Below are 19,447 nucleotides of genomic sequence, written 5' to 3'. Positions count from 1 at the left end.
GGGGCATGGGCGGGGGGGAATACTAAGAGCTCAGTTTTGGAAATATTGAGTTTGAGGAAGTGGAGTGACATCCATGCCGATATGTCACTTAGTAGGTTAGTAATGCGAGAGGAGACTGAAGGGGTGAGGTGAGGAGGAGACTGAAGGGGTGAGGTGAGGAGTAGAAAGATAGATTTGTGTGTCATCAGCATAGAGATGGTACTTAAAACCATGGGAGTTTATCAAGTGACCAAGGGAGGAGGTGTAGATGGAGAAGAGAAGGGGTCCAAGGACAGATCCTTGAGGGACCCCTATAGAGAGAGGGAGTGAAGAGGAGGAGGCAGCATTATAGGTAAAGCTGAAGGAGCGCTGCGATAGGTATTAGGAGAACCAGGATAGAGCGGAGTCTCGGAGGCCAAGAGAGTGGAGTTTTTTGAGGAGGAAGGGATGGTCAACAGTATCAAAAGCCACAGAGAGGTCAAGTAGTAAGAGTACGGAGTAGTGGTCATTGGTTCGGATGAGTATGGAGTAGTGGTCATTGGTTGGGATGAGTACGGAGTAGTGGCCATTGGTTGTGATGAGTACGAAGTAGTGGCCATTGGTTGGGATGAGTACGGAGTAGTGGCCATTGGTTGGGATGAGTATGGAGTAGTTGCCATTGGTTGGGATGAGTACGGAGTAGTGGCCATTGGTTGGGATGAGTATGGAGTAGTTGCCATTGGTTGGGATGAGTACGGAGTAGTGGCCATTGGTTGGGATGAGTACGGAGTAGCGGCCATTGGTTGGGATGAGTACGGAGTAGTGGCCATTGGTTGGGATGAGTACGGAGTAGTGGCCATTGGTTGGGATGAGTATGGAGTAGTGGCCATTGGTTTTAGCAGTTAGTAGATCATTAGTGAGGTTTAGTAGGGCAGTTTCGGTGGAGTGTAGGGGGCGAAAGCCAGACTATAAAGGGTGAAGAAGGTTGTTGTCGGTGAGGTGGGAGCTCAGGCGATTGTAGACTAAGCGTTCTAGGAGTTTAGAGGTAAATGGCAGCAGGGAGATGGGTCTTAAGTTGTTCAGGTTGGTGGGGTCCAGGGAGGGCTTTTTAAGTATGGGAGTTATATGCACATGCTTTAGAGGGGAGGGGAAGGCACCAGTAGAGAGGGAGAGATTGAAGATGTAGTGAGGGAGCATAGGATAGGAGGAGAGGGTGACCGTAGTAGTTGTGAGGGGACAGGATCCAGGGGGCAGGTAGTGAGACGGGCTTCTGAGAAAACCTTAGTGACCTCTTCAGTAGTAGAAGGTCAGAAGAGGAAAGTGTTGAGGGAGGTTTAGTATAAGGTATGCTAAGTGGGATGGATGTCTGTGTAGTGGAGAGGCCCCTATGAATTGCATCAATCTTGTTTTTGAAATTATTTGCAATCTCGTGAGCAGTGAGTGAGGTGCTGGGTGGAGGTGGAGAAAGTAGAGAGGTAAAAGCAGAGAAGAGACGATGAGGACTGGATGACAATGTATTGATAAGAGTGACAAAGTCGTTTTGTTTGGCAGCATGGAGGGAGGAATTGTATGTGAAGAAAGCAGATTTATATCGGGTGAATGCTTGCTGGGATTTGGTTTTACGCCACAATCGCTCCAGCGCACGACTATTTCTCTTAAGATGTCTGGTGTGGTCAGTCTGCCACGGATGTAATGGTCAGGGCCTGATGCTTCGTGTTGTTAGAGCAGCAAGTGAGTCCAGTGTGGATGACAGTGAACTGTTGTAGACAGCAGTGGCCAGGTCAGGGCAGGACAGGGGAGAGATTCTGTCATAGAGTTGGTCAGTTGCAGAGTGGAAAGGAGCCGGGTTCAAGTTGTGAAGGTTTCTGCTGGTAATTGTTGGCTGCTTGGAGGGATAGGTGTTTGAAGACGAGGAGACTGTGAAGGTGATGAGATTGTGATCAGAGAGAGGAAAGGGGGTGTTTGTGAGGTTGTAGGGAGTGCAAAGATGGGAGAAAACAAGGTCTAATGTATTCCCATCAGAGTGAGTGGAGGACGGTATACATTGTGCTAATGCAAAAGATGAGGTTATGTTGAAGAGTTGGGATGTAGCCGGGTTGTTGACATTAATAGGGATGTTAAAATCTCTGAGGATGATAGTGGGTAGTTCAGAGGAGAGAAAGTAGGGTAGCCAGGCGGAGAAATCATCAAGAAAGCGGGACACGGGTCCAGGAGGCCGATAGATCACTGCAATCCTCAGAGAGATCGCAGAGAAAAGCCTCAAAAGAAGAGAAGGATAGAGAGGGAGGGTTAGGGGGGACTTGAAAGGTGCTGAGTGGGGATAGAAGCAAACCAACCCCACCACCTTTCCGACCACTGGGTCTGGGTGAGTGGGTCCAGAGGAGGCCTCCATAGGAAAGTGCTGCGGGAGAAGCAGAATCTGCTGCTTGGAGTCAGGTTTCTGTAATTGCTAGTAGGTTAAGGGAGCGGGAGACAAAAAGGTCATGGAAGGAAATAGAAGCGATTCTCCCATCCACACATTGGAGGTGGAGGGGGGAATCCTCCCCGCTGCACTCTTGTATTCTGGCAATGGGGGGACTCCTCCGCTCTCAGAATACACGGATCAGCACTGAAGCTTTTGGCTGCAGCCACTGGGGGAGTGGCTTTTATCCGGCAGTGGCCACACATGGATGGAAATGTGAGCGATCCCTGCTGAACCAGCTGAATTTCCATGGATCTATGGTCACCTTCAGTGACTTCCTCCCCTCCCCCTCATCTCCTTCATGATGGAAGTCATGCTGAGATCATCTCCCATTGGCTGAGCAATATTCTCATTTGTCTCTCAGCTCCTTCTTGCTATTCCTCGTCCTGCCTGTTGTTTCCTTGGATTGATTTTCTGTGTAGTGACCCCGGCTTGGTCTCTTGGATGCGCTCGTCTGTTGCTTGCCCTGACCTTTCTCCTGATTCCTGGATCTCCTCCTCATCTCTCCTCCATATCCTCTTACACAGCTTTTCTCCACACCTGCAGTGACCCTGGGGGGAGGAAACTTGGCACCAGCACGCCGCCAAATCCATCCCCACCATTAGGGGCTCTGGAGACAATTGTCTGCTATTTACACTCCGTTCCTCCGCACGTCACCTGATCACATGACAGCTTACTTCCACAGATTCCGGACAGATTTCTGGATGGTAAAGGTCAAAGGTCACTCTTCAGTTTAGGAGAGGTAGGACGCACCCAGGAACAAGGTATTGGTTTGCATGGGAGCCTCATATACAGTCATGGCCGAAATTGTTGGCACCCTTGATATTTCTCCAGGAAATCATGTATTTCTCACGAAACGTATTGCATTAACACATGTTTTGCTATACACATGTTTATTCCCTTTGTGTGTATTGGGACAAAACAAAAAAAGGGAGGAAAGAAAGCAAATTCGACATAATGTCACACAAACCTCCAAAAATGGGCTGGACAAAAGTATTGGCACCCTTTCACAACTGCGGATAAATAAGAATGTTACAAGCATGTGATGCTCCTGTAAACTCACCTGGGGCAAGTAACAGGTGTGGGCAATATAGAAATCACACCTGAAAGCAGATAAAAAGGAGAGACGTTCACTTAACCTTTGCATTGTGTGTCTGTCTGTGCCACACTAAGCATGGACAACAGAAAGAGGAGACGAGAACTGTCTGAGGACCTGAGAACCAAAATTGTGGCAAAATATCAACAATCTCAAGGTTACAAGTCCATCTCCAGAGAACTAGATTTGCCTTTGTCCACAGTGCGCAACATTATCAAGAAGTTTGCAACCCATGGCACTGTAGCTAATCTCCCTGGTCGTGGACGGATGAGGAAAATTGATGAAAGATTGCAACGCAGAATAGTCCGGATGGTGGATAAGCAGCCCCAAACATGTTCCAAAGACATTCAAGCTGTCCTGCAGGCTCAGGGAGCATCAGTGTCAGCGCGAACTATCCGTCGACATTTAAATGAAATGAAACGCTATGGCAGGAGACCCAGGAGGACCCCACTGCTGACACAGAGACATAAAAAAGCAAGACTACAGTTTGCCAAAATGTACTTGAGTAAGCCAAAAGCCTTCTGGGAAAACGTCTTGTGGACAGATGAGACCAAGATAGAGCTTTTCGGTAAAGCACATCATTCTACTGTTTACCGAAAACGGAATGAGGCCTACAAAGAACAAAACACAGTACCTACGGTAAAATATGGTGGAGGTTCAATGATGTTTTGGGGTTGTTTTGCTGCCTCTGGCACTGGGTGCCTTGACTGTGTGCAAGGCATCATGAAATCTGAGGATTACCAAAGGATTTTGGGTCGCACTGTAGGGCCCAGTGTCAGAAAGCTGGGTTTGCGTCCAAGATCCTGGGTCTTCCAGCAGGACAATGACCCCAAACATACGTCAAAAAGCACTCAGAAATGGATGGCAAAGAAGCGCTGGAGAGTTCTGAAGTGGCCAGCAATGAGCCCAGATCTAAATCCCATTGAACACCTGTGGAGAGATCTTAAAATTGCTGTTGGGAAAAGGTGTCCTTCCAATAAGAGAGACCTGGAGCTGTTTGCAAAGGAAGAGTGGTCCAAAATTCCGGGTGAGAGGTGTCAGAAGCTTATTGATGGTTATAGGAAGCGACTGATTTCAGTTATGTTTTCCAAAGGGTGTGCAACCAAATATTAAGTTAAGGGTGCCAATACTTTTGTCCAGCCCATTTTTGGGGTTTTGTGTGACATTATGTCATATTTGCTTTTCTGCCTCTGTTTTATATTTGTTCCAATACATACAAAGGGAATAAACATGTGTATAGCAAAACATGTGTTAATGCAATACCTTTTTTGTGTGAAATACTTGATTTTCAGGAAAAATATCAAGGGTGCCAACAATTTCGGCCATGACTGTAGATCAAATCTCCCCATCCAAATGTCCCTCCATCCAGAGTCTATATGTCCTATGACATCACACTGACCTCACAGCTCCTCCTCCCAATATCCCTCCATTCAGAGTCAGAGAATCCTATGACATCACACCGACCTCACAGCTCCTCCTCCCAATGTCCCTTCATCCAGAGTCAGAGAATCCTATGACATCACACCGACCTCACAGCTCCTCCCCCCAATGTCCCCCCATCCAGAGTCAGAGAATCCTATGACATCACACTGACCTCACAGTTCCTCCCAATATCCCTCCATCTGGCTTTTTTTTCTAATGTTTTTAGGATGTCAGCAGGTACTTGTTATTCTCACTAGCAAAGTGGGACTGTTTGTCCTGCCATATGCAATGACATCAGAATTGCTTAGTCCAAGCTTTACCATGAGTTATACCTCAGCCTGAAGTGGGGCTTTAATAAAATGGAGACCAGAATGGAGAGGTGAGGAGGATTCTGGGAATATCATTTGATGTGACTATTTGTGTTCAGATGTAGAGTTTTCCTCCTGTGAAGTCTGGAGATCATATGACATCACATTGCCTCCACCTCCCTCCCTGATAGAAGAGAGAAAGAAGAAGAAGATTCTAGAAGTCACCAGAGAGATCACTGAGCTGCTGACAGGAGAGGTGAGCGGTGCCGGGAATTCTGGGACATTCTCCAGTAACAGACAAGGGATGTGTCTGGATGGTGACTGTATCATTGTGTGTGTCAGGTTCCTATAAGGTGTCAGGGTGTCACTGTCTATTTCTCCATGGAGGAGTGGGAGTATTTAGAAGGACACAAGGATCTCTACAAGGACGTCATGATGGACAATCAGCCGCCCCTCACATCACCGGGTAAGAGGAGACTTTATTGTAAAGGAGAGAGCAGTACGGAGGATCCACCTAGATCCCCCATCATCTGATAAACACATAGAAACAATGGATTCAGTCAGTGTGTGTGTTTCCTACAGATGGATCCAGTCATGGGAACCCACCAGAGAGATGTCCCCGTCCTCTGTATTCCCGGGATTCCACACAGGAAGGTCACACCATCCCTCACCATCATCAGGTAGATGATGACAATTATTGGTAGTTGTGATTTATACACAGCATGTTTGTTACAATGAATGTTTTATTATATCTTTCAGAGTGGAATCCTCGGGGATGATAATATTGATGTTAAAGAAGAGTATAAAGAGGAGGTTGAGGAGTATGGAGTGATGGAGGAGTTCTCAGAAGGACACAAGGATATGATGGAGCCACCTAATACCAGGAACCCACCAGAGAGATGTCCCCGTCCTCTGTATTCCCGGGATTCCACACAGGAAGGTCACACCATCCCTCACTGTTACAAGGTTGGTGGGATGGAGCATCTAGAACATGGACTTGTAGAGACAATGTGTGGAGTTCTTTTATATGATCTTATATTTTACAGATGATATTTTCTCTCATTTCCTTGATTTAGAGTGGAGATCCAATCGATATAGAATTTGAGGTGAAAGCAGAAGAAGAAGAGGCGTATGTGAGGGATGATCAGCAGTCTATGGAGGAGGATGGAATAACGGGGACATTTATAGAGGAGGACACTCCTACAGAGATCAGCACAGGTGGGTCATGAACACTAAATCCATTCCTCCACCCATACTGCTCACTGATTGGTCCAGAGTAGGGCGGGGACTGGGTGATATCAGCCTGTAATCCCCTGGTCACTTTCCTGAGCTGTGTTCCCCGTCCTGTATTCCTGGATTTCTCTCGGATAATCTTCCTTCTCTGTGCTGCAGACACAATTTATGTATCTAGACTGGATTTATGGAGGTTCTGGGGTTCAGCTGGCAGCAAAATGTTGATTGTTACTATAAGCATTGCATAATGTAGGCACCCAGGACATGTGACTGGGGTCTTCTGCCTTCTTCTCCACCACTGTCCCTGTCAGACACCGCCTGGCGGTACCTCTAGCAGTCCACAGGACAGGATTCCCCGGAGCACGGAATCTAAGTCCCAGTCTGCTTGTTCACTAGGACCCCTGATGGTGAGGATGGACTTGGAGCAGACAGTGACCAGGTCGCGGCCCCTGAGTACACCCACCCGTGGTAGAGGGATCTGCCAGAGGTATATGCAGGTAGAGAGCCTGATGTGAAGAGGCGGAAGGCTGGAGCCGTGATGACTTGATCCATTCAGGATGGATGGATGGATGGCAGAGTGAACGTGGTCAGATGGGCCGGATCGGTAACAGTGGGGTCAGCGTAGTACAAGGCAGTAGGCAAAGAGTAGTCGGGTCACTCGCCGGGTTTGGTAACAGGAGGTCAGATCAAATAGGGATATCCAGGAGAGAAGTCAAACAAGCCAGAGGTCAGAGCAGGAGAAGTCAGCAGAGGTCAGGGCAGGAGAAGTCAGCAGAGGTCAGGGCAGGAAAAGTCAGCAGAGGTCAGAGCAGGAGAAGTCAGCAGAGGTCAGAGCAGGAGAAGTCAGCGGAGGTCAGGATCAGGAGAAGTCAGCGGAGGTCAGGATCAGGAGAAGTCAGCGGAGGTCAGGATCAAGAGAAGTCAGCGGAGGTCAGGATCAGGAGAAGTCAGCGGAGGTCAGGATCAGGAGAGGTCAGCGGAGGTCAGGATCAGGAGAATTCAGCGGAGGTCAGGATCAGGAGAAGTCAGCAGAGGTCAGGATCAGGAGAAGTCAGCGGAGGTCAGGATCAGGAGAAGTCAGCGGAGGTCAGGATCAGGAGAGGTCAGCGGAGGTCAGGATCAGGAGAATTCAGCGGAGGTCAGAGCAGGAGAAGTCAGCGGAGGTCAGGATCAGGAGAAGTCAGCGGAGGTCAGGATCAGGAGAAGTCAGCGGAGGTCAGAGCAGGAGAAGTCAGCGGAGGTCAGAGCAGGAGAAGTCAGCGGAGGTCAGGATCAGGAGAAGTCAGCGGAGGTCAGGATCAGGAGAAGTCAGCGGAGGTCAGGATCAGGAGAAGTCAGCGGAGGTCAGGATCAGGAGAAGTCAGCGGAGGCCAGGATCAGGAGAAGTCAGCGGAGATCAGGAGAAGTCAGCGGAGGTCAGGATCAGGAGAAGTCAGCGGAGGTCAGGATCAGGAGAAGTCAGCGGAGGTCAGGATCAGGAGAAGTCAGCGGAGGTCAGGAGAAGTCAGCGGAGGTCAGGATCAGGAGAAGTCAGCGGAGGTCAGGTTCAGGAGAAGTCAGCGGAGGTCAGGATCAGGAGAAGTCAGCGGAGGTCAGGATCAGGAGAAGTCAGCGGAGGTCAGGATCAGGAGAAGTCAGCAGAGGTCAGGATCAGGAGAAGTCAGCAGAGGTCAGGATCAGGAGAAGTCAGCAGAGGTCAGGATCAGGAGAAGTCAGCAGAGGTCAGGATCAGGAGAAGTCAGCAGAGGTCAGGATCAGGAGAAGTCAGCAGAGGTCAGAGCAGGAGAAGTCAGCAGAGGTCAGGATCAGGCAGGGTCAGTAACAAGTCACAACAGCAGATACACAAAATTATAGACCATACGGCAATGAGAGTCTGTGCAGGGCAGGTTTAAATAGTGCGCCCTGCCCTGTCATTGGTGCCAGGCGAGCGTCCGCGAACGTGAGTTCGCATGCGTGGCCGCTGCTGCCCAGGTCCTAGTGCCCACCGGCTAGAATGAATCGGTGTTCTGCGCATTCGCAGACCCGCTTTCCTTGATCCCTGATATTGCCCCCCGTATGGGCATCCTCCGGATGCCCAACTGATCTCTCCTCCGTAGGTGGCTACGATAGAACTCCCGGACAAGTCTAGGGGCGTGAACATTTTGGGCCAGCTCCCACAAATTCTCCCCAGGACCATAGCTCTTCCACTTAATCAGGAACTGTGTCTGGCCGCCTCTTTTCCTGCAATCTATGATTGCTTCAACCTAAAATTGATCTTGTTCATTAATGGTTATGGCCTCCGGAGGTCTGGACCTTCGGTCCGGGAAGGGATCTGGTACTGCTGGCTTCAGTAGCAACACATGGAAAACCGGGTGAATCTTAAAAGTTCCTGGAAGTGCCAGTTCATACGCCACTTCATTGATTTTCCGTTTCACCCGGAATGGACCCTTAAATTTCGGCCCCAGTTTTTTCAAGGGACAAGACATCCTCAAATTGGTAGTGGCTAGCCAGACCTGGTCCCCCGGCTGCAGACGTAGCTCACCTCTTCTCCTGTCGAAAGCCCTTTTGCTGTCCTCCTGGGCCTTTTCAATAGCTTCTTGAAGCACCTTGTTATTGGCAGAAAAAAAATCCAGCATATTTTGCGTAGCAGGGACTGGGCTTTCCGGAATCAGGTCAGGTAAAAACGTGGGGTGAAACCCGTAATTAGCAAAAAATGGGGATCGCCCCGTAGCAGTATTGTACGCAAATTCAGGCAATGGCAAGAGTGCCAGCCAGTCGTCCCGGAGGAAAAACGTGTAGCATCTCAGGTACTGTTCCAACGTCTGGTTTGTCCTTTCCGTCTTCCCATTTGTCTGTGGGTGGTAGGCAGATGAGAAGGACAGTTTGATTCCCAAAACCTCGCATAACGCTTTCCAGACTTTTGATGTAAACTGGAGCCCTCGGTCTGAGACAATGTCTTCTTGAATTCCATGGAGCCTTACCACTTCTTTCACAAAGATTTGTGCTGTTTCCAGAGCTGAGGGTGGGTTCTTTAGCGGCAGGAAATGGGCCATCTTTGACAGGCGATCCACAATTCCGAAAATCGCTGAATGGTCTTGAGATGGTAGAAGTTCCACTATAAAATCCATGGAGATCATCTGCCACGGCCGGTCAGGTATAGGCAACGGTCGTAGTAAACCCCAGGCCTTACTTCTGGTGGGATTATTCCTTTAACATGTGGTGCAGGTCTTCACGTACAGTTCACAATCTTTAGCCATGCTTGGCCACCAGAATGTTCGCTGGAGTAACTCTAGGATCTTTGCGATTCCAAAATGGCCTGCCAGTGGATGGTCATGGCAGTGCCCCAGAACTAGGGTTTGCACCTCCTCGGGTACCACAATTTGCCCTTCTTTCCAAAAGAGACCTTCCTTGCTCTGTAGAGAAACTTCGGTTTGGCTCGCCATTCCTATGGATGCGGTCTGTAGCCTAGAGCGTAGTTCCGTTTGGAGGGCAAGAAAGTTTCCTGTGGACAGGATAGTGTCCGGTTTGGGGACTTCTGGGTCCTTAAACATGCGTGAGAGAGCATCGGGCTTTGTATTCTTGGACCCGGGGCTATATGTAATGTGGAACACAAATCGGGAGAAGAAAAGTGCCCATCTTGTTTGGCGTGGTCTCAGGCGTTTGGCTGTCCTCAAGTACTCCAGATTCTTGTGGTCTATGAAAATCAAGATTGGATGTGTGGCCCCCTCCAGCAGATACCTCCACTCTTCCAGTGCCGTTTTGACAGCCAGGAGTTCCCGGTCTCCAGTGTCATAATTCCTCTCTGCTGACGTGAGTTTTCTTGAGAAGAATGCCACTGGGTGCATGAGTTCTCTGGTACCTTTCCTCTGGGACATAATGGCCCCCACTGTGTTCTCAGAAGCATCAACTTCCAGAATGTATGGCAGAGAGGAATCAGGGTGACTAAGGATGGGGGCAGTAGTAAACAGCTCCTTCAAGGTCTCAAATGCTGCTTGGGCCTCGGGTGTCCACCAGAAACGGGCCCCCTGCTTGGTGAGCTGGGTAATGGGAGCACGAGACCCGAAAAGTTCTTGATGAACTTTCTGTAAAAGTTTGCAAACCCTATGAAGCGTTGCACGCCCTTCTTGTCCGTGGGTACTGGCCATTCTAAAATTGCCGAGACCTTTTGGGGATCCATCGCAACCCCCGTGGTGGAGATGATCAGCCCCAAGAATGCATTGCTGTGCTGCTTGAAGCTGCATTTATCAGCTTTAGCATACAACCCGTGTTGGCGTAAACGTTCCAACACACTTTTGACATGACCCCTATGGTCTTCCAGAGAAGGGGAGAAAATCAAATTGTTGTCCAAGTAAACGACCACAAAAATGTCCAGGTAGTCTCTAAATACGTCATTAATGAAATGTTGGAATGTAGCTGGGGCATTGCAAAGTCCGAAGGGCACGACAAGGTACTCAAAGTGCCCAAATCTAGTGCAAAATGCGGTCTTCCACTCGTCCCCCTCCCATATGAGGACCAAATCTAATTTAGTAAACATGGCTGCTGTCTTTAACCTTTGGAATAGTTCCAGAACCAAGGGAAGGGGATAACGATTCTTTATCGTAATCTTATTTAAGTCACGATAATCAACACAGGGCCTCAGGGATTTGTCCTTTTTCTCAATAAAAAAGATTCCTGCTCCGGCTGGTGATGTGGAGGGGCGGATAAACCCTTGCTGGAGGTTATCGTCAATGTATTCCTTGAGTACCCCCAGTTCCCGCTCCGATAGGGGGAATTATCCGTCTGAAAGGAATCTCAGATCCAGGTAGGAGGTCGATGGGACAGTCGTAGGTTCGGTGTGGAGGAAGAATGTCTGCCTCCGTTTACTAAACACATCTAGATAGTCGTGGTAGGCCGGGGAAATGATCTGGATGAGCTCGGCGTCCCCAAGAATACATAGGAGACACTGGGGAGTCAAGGAGGTCGGGGCGTGACAATGTTCCTGGCAATAAGGTGATAGGAACTGGATAGACCCAGTTTTCCAATCAATCTGGGGATTGTGTGCCCACAACCAAGGGAGTCCCAGGATAACTGGGAACAGAGGGGATGCAATGGCATCCAGACGGAGGAACTCTCAATGATGGTTGGCCACCGTAGTACAGATAGGTGGGGTCTCACGGTCTACTAACCCTGACTTAATGCGTGACCCATCAGCCAAACAGATATTAGGCCCACATTCCTTGGTCTGGAGGGGGATCCTCTGTCGGTTGGCAAAATCTAAATCAGCAAAGCAACTACATGCCCCGGAGTCAATAATTGCTGTTGCTGACACAGTTCTTCCTGGAAGCTGAAAAGAAATGGGTATGGCTAAGTAATTGGAATGGTTAGAACATTTGGAGGATACGGTGGAAAAAACGGAAGCACACTTACCCAGTTTTGCTGGGCAAGAACGCATCACATGACCTGCTTCCCCGCAGTAAAGACAGAGGTTGTTCACCCTGCGCCTCTGGCGTTCCTCCACTGACAACGATGCTCATGCCAATCCGAGCTGCATAGGTTATGGCATCTCCTCAGACTCCAAGTTCCAGCTTCCTCCTGGCAGGGATTGGACTGGAGCACGGGGAAGTACCCACGTGGGTCTCTGCCCTGGGTTGGACCTCTCTAACCTGCGTTCCCGCAGTCTGCGGTCAATCTGTATGGCCAGGGTGATGAGATCTTCCAAAGAGTCAGGTAGGCCCACCCTGGCTAACTCGTCCTTAAGGGGCTCGGACAAGCCCATGCAAAACTGGTGATGTAGTGCGGCATCATTCCACTGGGTGTCCCCCATCCAGCATCTGAACTCAGATGCGTACTCTTCCGCTGCCCGGTGGCCCTGTCTGTGGGAGTACAGGGCCGTCTCTGCGGATGCTGCCTGCTGCGGATCGTCATATAGGACTGCCATTGCATTGAAGAAGTCTGTCACGGTCTCCAGATGGGGATTGTGGGTCTCCATTAGTCGTGACCCCAGTTCTTGGGCTCATCCAGGAGTAAAGAGACGATGAATCCCACCTTCACCGATTCAGAAGGAAATGTCCGTGGCTGCAGGCTGAAATACAGCTGACTTCTCCTGATCCGGAAGGCCCTGAATTTAGCTCGGTCCCCGCTGATACGTTCCAGCAATGGTACGCGGGGTTCCGGTGGAGGCAACGTGACTAATGATCGAGCAGGAGGTTCTGAAGGCTCTATGGCTGCAGAAGGAGAACTCGTGCTCTGGGATGGAGCAGCTGGTGCGGCTAACGTCTGAATCCGGTTCTCGAGGTGTGTGTAACCCTCCTGCAGCATTTTGATGGCTTGAGTTAGTGCCGCCAGATGCTGACATATGTTCTCCAGTGGGGATGGCCCTCTTCCAGGCTCAGTCATGGCCATATGGTTCTGTCAGACACCGCCTGGCAGTACCTCTAGCAGTCCACAGGACAGGATTCCCCGGAGCGCGGAGTATAAGTCCCAGTCTGCTTGTTCACCAGGGCCCCTGATGGTGGGGATGGACTTGGAGCAGACAGTGACCAAGTTGCGGCCCCTGAGTACACCCGCCTGTGGTAGAGGGATCCACCAGAGGTATATGCAGGTAGAGAGCCTGACGTGAAGAGGTTGGAAGGCTGGAGCCGTGATGACTGGATCCGTGCAGGATGGATAGATGGCAGAGTAGTGAGCGTGGTCAGATGGGCCGGATCAGTAACAGTGGGGTCAGCGTGGTACAAGGCAGCAGGCAAAGAGTAGTCTGGTCACTCCCCGGGTTCAGTAACAGGAGGTCAGATCAAATAGGGATATCCAGGAGAGAAGTCAAACGAGCCAGAGGTCAGGGCAGGAGAAGTCAGCAGAGGTCAGGGCAGGAGAAGTCAGCAGAGGTCAGAGCAGGAGAAGTCTGCAGAGGTCAGAGCAGGAGAAGTCTGCAGAGGTCAGAGCAGGAGAAGTCTGCAGAGGTCAGAGCAGGAGAAGTCTGCAGAGGTCAGAGCAGGAGAAGTCTGCAGAGGTGAGGATCAGGAGAAGTCTGCAGAGGTGAGGATCAGGAGAAGTCTGCAGAGGTGAGGATCAGGAGAAGTCTGCAGAGGTGAGGATCAGGAGAAGTCTGCAGAGGTGAGGATCAGGAGAAGTCTGCAGAGGTGAGGATCAGAAGTCTGCAGAGGTGAGGATCAGGAGAAGTCTGCAGAGGTGAGGATCAGGAGAAGTCTGCAGAGGTGAGGATCAGGAGAAGTCTGCAGAGGTGAGGATCAGGAGAAGTCTGCAGAGGTGAGGATCAGGAGAAGTCTGCAGAGGTCAGAGCAGGAGAAGTCTGCAGAGGTGAGGATCAGGAGAAGTCTGCAGAGGTGAGGATCAGGAGAAGTCTGCAGAGGTCAGGATCAGGAGAAGTCTGCAGAGGTCAGGATCAGGAGAAGTCTGCAGAGGTCAGGATCAGGCAGGGTCGGTAACAAGTTAATCAGCAGATACACAGGAACAGGAACACAGGATACAAGACCATACAGCAATGAGTCTGTGCAGGGCAGGTTTAAATAGTGCGCCCTGTCATTGGTGCCAGGCAAGCGTCCTCGATCGAGAGTGCACATGTGCGGCCGCCCAGGTCCTAGTGCCCGCCGGCTAGAATGAATTGGTGTTCTGCACATGAGCAGCCGTGATCCCTGACAGTCCCTCATATACTTTTCCACCATTGACCCCCCCCAGATCCTTCTCCACCACTGACTCCTCCAGATCCTTCTCCCCCATTGACTCCTCCAGATCCTTCTCCCCCATTGACTCCTCCAGATCCTTCTCCCCCATTGACTCCTCCAGATCCTTCTCCCCTATTGACCCCCCCACAGATCCTTCTCCCCCATTGACCCCCCCACAGATCCTTCTCCCCCATTGACCCCCCACAGATCCTTCTCCCCCATTGACCCCCCCACAGATCCTTCTCCCCCATTGACCCCCCACATATCCTTCTCCACCATTGACCCTCCACAGATCCTTCTCCCCCATTGACTCTCACAGATCCTTCTCCCCCATTGACCCCCCACAGATCCTTCTCCCCCATTGACCCCCCACAGATCCTTCTCCCCCATTGGCCCCCCACAGATCCTTCTCCAGCATTGTCTCCTAGATCCTTCTCCACCATTGACCCCTTCAGATCCTTCACCATTGACTGCCCAGATCCTTCTCCACCATTGACCCCCCAGTTGTACCCCCCCTAGTATGTATGATGTATGCATATTCTTAGCCCCCAAGTGCAGAACCTTACATTTATCACCATTAACCCTCATTGGCCCCATAGCCCCCCAATTACACAGAGCATTGAGGTCGGCTTGTAAGTTGGAGACATCCTGTAAGGACGTTATTCCCCGGCACAGCTTGGTGTCATCTGCAAAGACTGGAATGGGATTTATAATCTCACACCCCATATTGTTTATAAATATATTAATAAGTAAGGGGCCCAACACTGAACCCTGGGGTACCCCACTAATAACACTGAACCTTGGGGTACACCACTAATCACACTGAACCTTGGGGTACACCACTAATCACACTGAACCTTGGGGTACCCCACTAATAACACTGAACCCTTGGGTACACCACTAATAACACTGAACCTTGGGGTACCCCACTAATAACACTGAACCTTGGGGTACCCCACTAATCACACTGAACCTTGGGGTACCCCACTAATCACACTGAACCTTGGGGTACCCCACTAATCACACTGAACCTTGGGGTACCCCACTAATAATACTGAACCCTGGGGTACCCCACTAATACCTCTGAACCTTGGGGTACACCACTAATAATACTGAACCTTGGGGTACCCCACTAATACCTCTGAACCCTGGGGTACCCCACTAATAACACTGAACCTTTGGGTACCCCACTAATACCTCTGAACCTTGGGGTACCCCACGAATAACCCTGAACCTTGGGGTACACCACTGACACCCCCAGACCATTCACAGTATGAATCATTAACCACTACTCTTTGAATACAATCTGTTAGCCAGTTTTCTATCTATTTACATTCAGATTTTTCCAGCCCATAGACTTTACCTTACACAGCCGTGTGTGGGGAACTGTGTCCAAGTATACCACGTCCACCGCCACCCCTCTGTCCAAGTATACCACGTCCACCGCCACCCCTCTGTCCAAGTATACCACATCCACCGCCACCCCTCTGTCCAAGTATACCGTGTCCACCGCCCCCCCCCCCGTCCTAGTATACCACGTCCACCACCACCCCTCTGTCCAAGTGTACCACGTCCATTTATCCATTTACATTCAGATTTTTCCATCCCATAGACTTTACCTTACACATTAGCCATTGGGGGAACTGTGTCCAAGTATACCACGTCCACCGCCAACCGCTCTGTCCAAGTATACCACGTCCACCGCCACCCCTCTGTCCAAGTATACCACATCCACCGCCACCCCTCTGTCCAAATATACCAAGTCCACAGCCACCCCTCTGTCCAAGTGTACCACGTCCCCCGCCACCCCTCTGTCCAAGTATACCACGTCCCCCCGCCACCCCTCTGTCCAAGTGTACCACGTCCCCCGACACCCGCTGTCCAAGGATTTGCTCACCTCCAATCTAACCTGTTTCATGATGGTTTAATCCCAGCTCACCTCTACATGTTGTCTACAGTAAAAATTTAGGCTTCCACTGATTACAGAATACTAATACTGTGAGTCCTGACCCTTATACTATATAACTTGTACATTACATACTCCTGACCCCTGCACTATATACTCTATGTTGTACATTACATACTCCTGACCCCTGCACTATATACTCTGTTGTACATTACATACTCCTGACCCCTGCACTATATACTCTATGTTGTACATTCCATACTCCTGACCCCTGCACTATATACTCTATGTTGTACATTACATACTCCTGACCCCTGCACTATATACTCTATGTTGTACATTACATACTCCTGACCTCTGCACTATATACTCTATGTTGTACATTACATACTCCTGACCCCTGCACTATATACTCTATGTTGTACATTACATCCTCCTGACCCCTGCACTATATACTCTATGTTGTACATTACATCCTCCTGACCCCTGCACTATATACTCTATGTTGTACATTATATACTCCTGACCCCTGCACTATATACTCTATGTTGTACATTACATACTCCTGACCCCTGCACTATATACTCTATGTTGTACATTACATACTCCTGACCCCTGCACTATATACTCCATGTTGTACATTCCATAGTCCTGACTTCTGCTCTCCCCCTCCCCCCACTGCTATATATACACATAATATGGATTCTCTTTTGTTACACCCATTTCCTCCCAGCTGGACATTTTATATCGGATGATGTGATTGGAGCACAGACTTTTACATGGGTATGACATTATTATCACATCCTCCAACTTTGGACCCTTAAACAGAAAGTGATATTGAGGGAGGAGTCAATACCCCAATGATGGTGGTCTTCAGGATCAGTCCAGTCTTCATCTTGGTTGTTCTCCCCCCATCCTCACTCTCTGACCTCTGGTGGGGCTCAGCCCCGCTGTTCTTCATGACTAAATCATGGACTAAATAAGGAAGTGCAGTACTTCTTGTGTTGGGAAGATGGCGATGAGTGATAGAGGGGGTGGGGACCCTCGTCCTATAATCCCCTCATCACTGTCCCTCCTATAAAAGACAGTTCTGGTTGGTTCCTCACTCTCTGACTGAGGTCCATGAATAAAGAAATGACCTGGTAGGAGATCAGAGGAGCCATTTCCTAGTTCCCTTGAGGGTGGAATTGTAAGTTCCTCAGAGACCAAGCTGCCTGATGTGGGCGGAGTCCTGGTTTGGGGGAACCAATCAGCTCCTGTCTAGTAATCCTCTTTGTCTTTGTATTTTAGTCCATGGCCGGGAGATGAGGAAAACCTCCGAGGATTGTCTCACTTTGTCTCCAGACTGGAAAGTAGAAGATGAGGACATCACACAGTATAGTCCAGGAGAAAACCCGGCTCCCTCCAATGTCCATCTGGCACCACCCAGTATAGATGGACCATCGGATTCCTCGTATCCTGAGGAACCTCAGACTGTGCAGGACCGGGCCGGCCTTCCAACAGAGAAGAGCTTCTCCTGTACGGAGTGCGGGAAATGTTTCCGTTGTAAATCCAATCTTAATAGGCATAAAAGATCTCACACAGGTGAGAAGCCATATTCCTGTCCTGAGTGCGGGAAATGTTTTTCAAGGAAGTCCAGTCTTTACAGACATCAGAAATCTCACACAGGGGAGAAGCCACATTCCTGTCCTGAGTGCGGGAAATGTTTTTCAGCTAAGTACTATCTTTACAGACATCAGAGATCTCACACGGGGGAGCCACATTCCTGTCCTGAGTGCGGGAAATGTTTTTCAGCTAAGTACTATCTTTACAGACATCAGAGATCTCACACGGGGGAGAAACTGTATTCCTGTCCTGAGTGCGGGAAATGTTTTTCAGCTAAGTACTATCTTTACATACATCAGAGATCTCACACGGGGGAGAAACCGTATTCCTGTCCTGAGTGCGGGAAATGTTTTTCAACTAAGTACTATCTTTCCATACATCAGAGATCTCACACGGGGGAGAAGCTGTATTCCTGTCCTGAGTGTGGGAAATGTTTTTCAACTAAGAACCATCTTTACTCACATCAGAGATCTCACACGGGAGAGAAGCCGTATTCCTGTCCTGAGTGTGGGAAATGTTTTTCAACTAAGTCCTATCTTTCCATACATCAGAGATATCACACGGGGGAGAAGCCGTATTCCTGTCCTGAATGTGGGAAATGTTTTTCAGAGAAGTCCAGTCTTTACGCACATCAGAGAACTCACATGGGGGAGAAGCCATATTCCTGTCCTGAATGTGGGAAATGTTTTTCAGAGAAGTCCAGTCTTTACGCACATCAGAATTCTCACACGGGGGAGAAGCCATATTCCTGTCCTGAATGCGGGAAATGTTTTTCACAGAAGTCCAGTCTTTACAGACATCAAAGATCTCATACGGGGGAGAAGCCGTATTCTTGTCCTGAGTGTGGGAAATGTTTTTCACGGAAGTCCTGTCTTCCTGTACATCAGGGGTCCCACACAACCCTGGAGGTTTATTAGTGCCTTGAGTGTGGGAAATGTCTTCTAGATGAATGTTGCTGGACATCCCAGCTCTCATGTGGGGAAGAAGCACACCCTGGTATACACCTCAGATATACTCCATGGCTGATCTTCATCATGGAAGAAACAGTCCATAAGGAGATGAGAGGCCCCCAAAGACATGGATGAAGTGCAGTAAATGTCGGGGTGCAGAGTGGTCAGTAGATCCTGGAAATGAAGGACACAACTTCAGCCCTTCTTGGGTGTCGGAGTTGCGTTTCCTGATAATGATATAGCGGGTTACAGAGCTAGAAGCCGGGAGAGCCCAGATCTCATTATCGGGGAACTTTACACAGACAACAAGAACTTCTGAAGTTGATGTCCTTCATTTCAAGGCTCTACAGAACAGTGGTGACCCCGAAGCGTCTCTCTGTCTTCAGTCCATCCTTCTCCCATCCCCCAACAGGAGGGAAGGAGAACTCTGCTCCAAACTAGGGGGGAATTTTCCTCTCATTATTTCCCTTTTGCTTCTGTGTGGGTTTGGGTGGTTGGAGGAGTGCGGCACGAGAGGGAACACAGCTTGTTGTTCTATGTCTACATATGTGGTCTGGGTAGAGGGGATCCACCGAAAAATAATTGTACTCTTTGATTTTCTGCAAATCCTTTCTGTTTTCACTTTGAAGGGCGATATTATGTGTGGTTTGTAAAAGGGATTGGCCCAATAGATACCACCCCACTGAGAGAATAGATGAACTAATATGACCAGTGTTCATTCAGCCATGTCACATGTTGGGATTTTTCATACAGGGATTTCCTATGATCATTGGCTCCATCTAGTGGCCATAATGTGGTATTAAACTGTTTTTCCTGATTGAGGTATTTTGGAAGTAATACATTATTATGGCCACTAGAGGGAGCTGACAAT

General features: G+C 49.4%; 1 protein-coding gene across 1 annotated transcript in view; it reads left to right on the top strand.

Moving 5' to 3' along the window:
* LOC149443560 (uncharacterized) overlaps positions 1 to 18,631 on the top strand; it is a 74,494-nt gene extending 55,863 nt beyond the window's left edge. Inside the window, exon 5 of the mRNA XM_089655570.1 lies at positions 17,215 to 18,631. Coding sequence (XP_089511696.1) covers positions 17,215 to 18,543 — 1,329 coding nt within the window. The 3' untranslated portion in view covers positions 18,544 to 18,631. The remainder of the gene's footprint in view (positions 1 to 17,214) is intronic.
* Positions 18,632 to 19,447: the final 816 nt, after the last annotated feature.

The sequence above is a fragment of the Staurois parvus genome, unplaced genomic scaffold (assembly GCF_062004578.1).
Source record: "Staurois parvus isolate SC_StPar_1 unplaced genomic scaffold, SC_StPar_1.0 ptg000849l, whole genome shotgun sequence".
NCBI classification, from domain to species: domain Eukaryota; kingdom Metazoa; phylum Chordata; class Amphibia; order Anura; family Ranidae; genus Staurois; species Staurois parvus.
The sequence above is the reverse complement of the archived record's forward strand: the minus strand, read 5'-3'. Positions and strand labels throughout refer to the sequence as shown.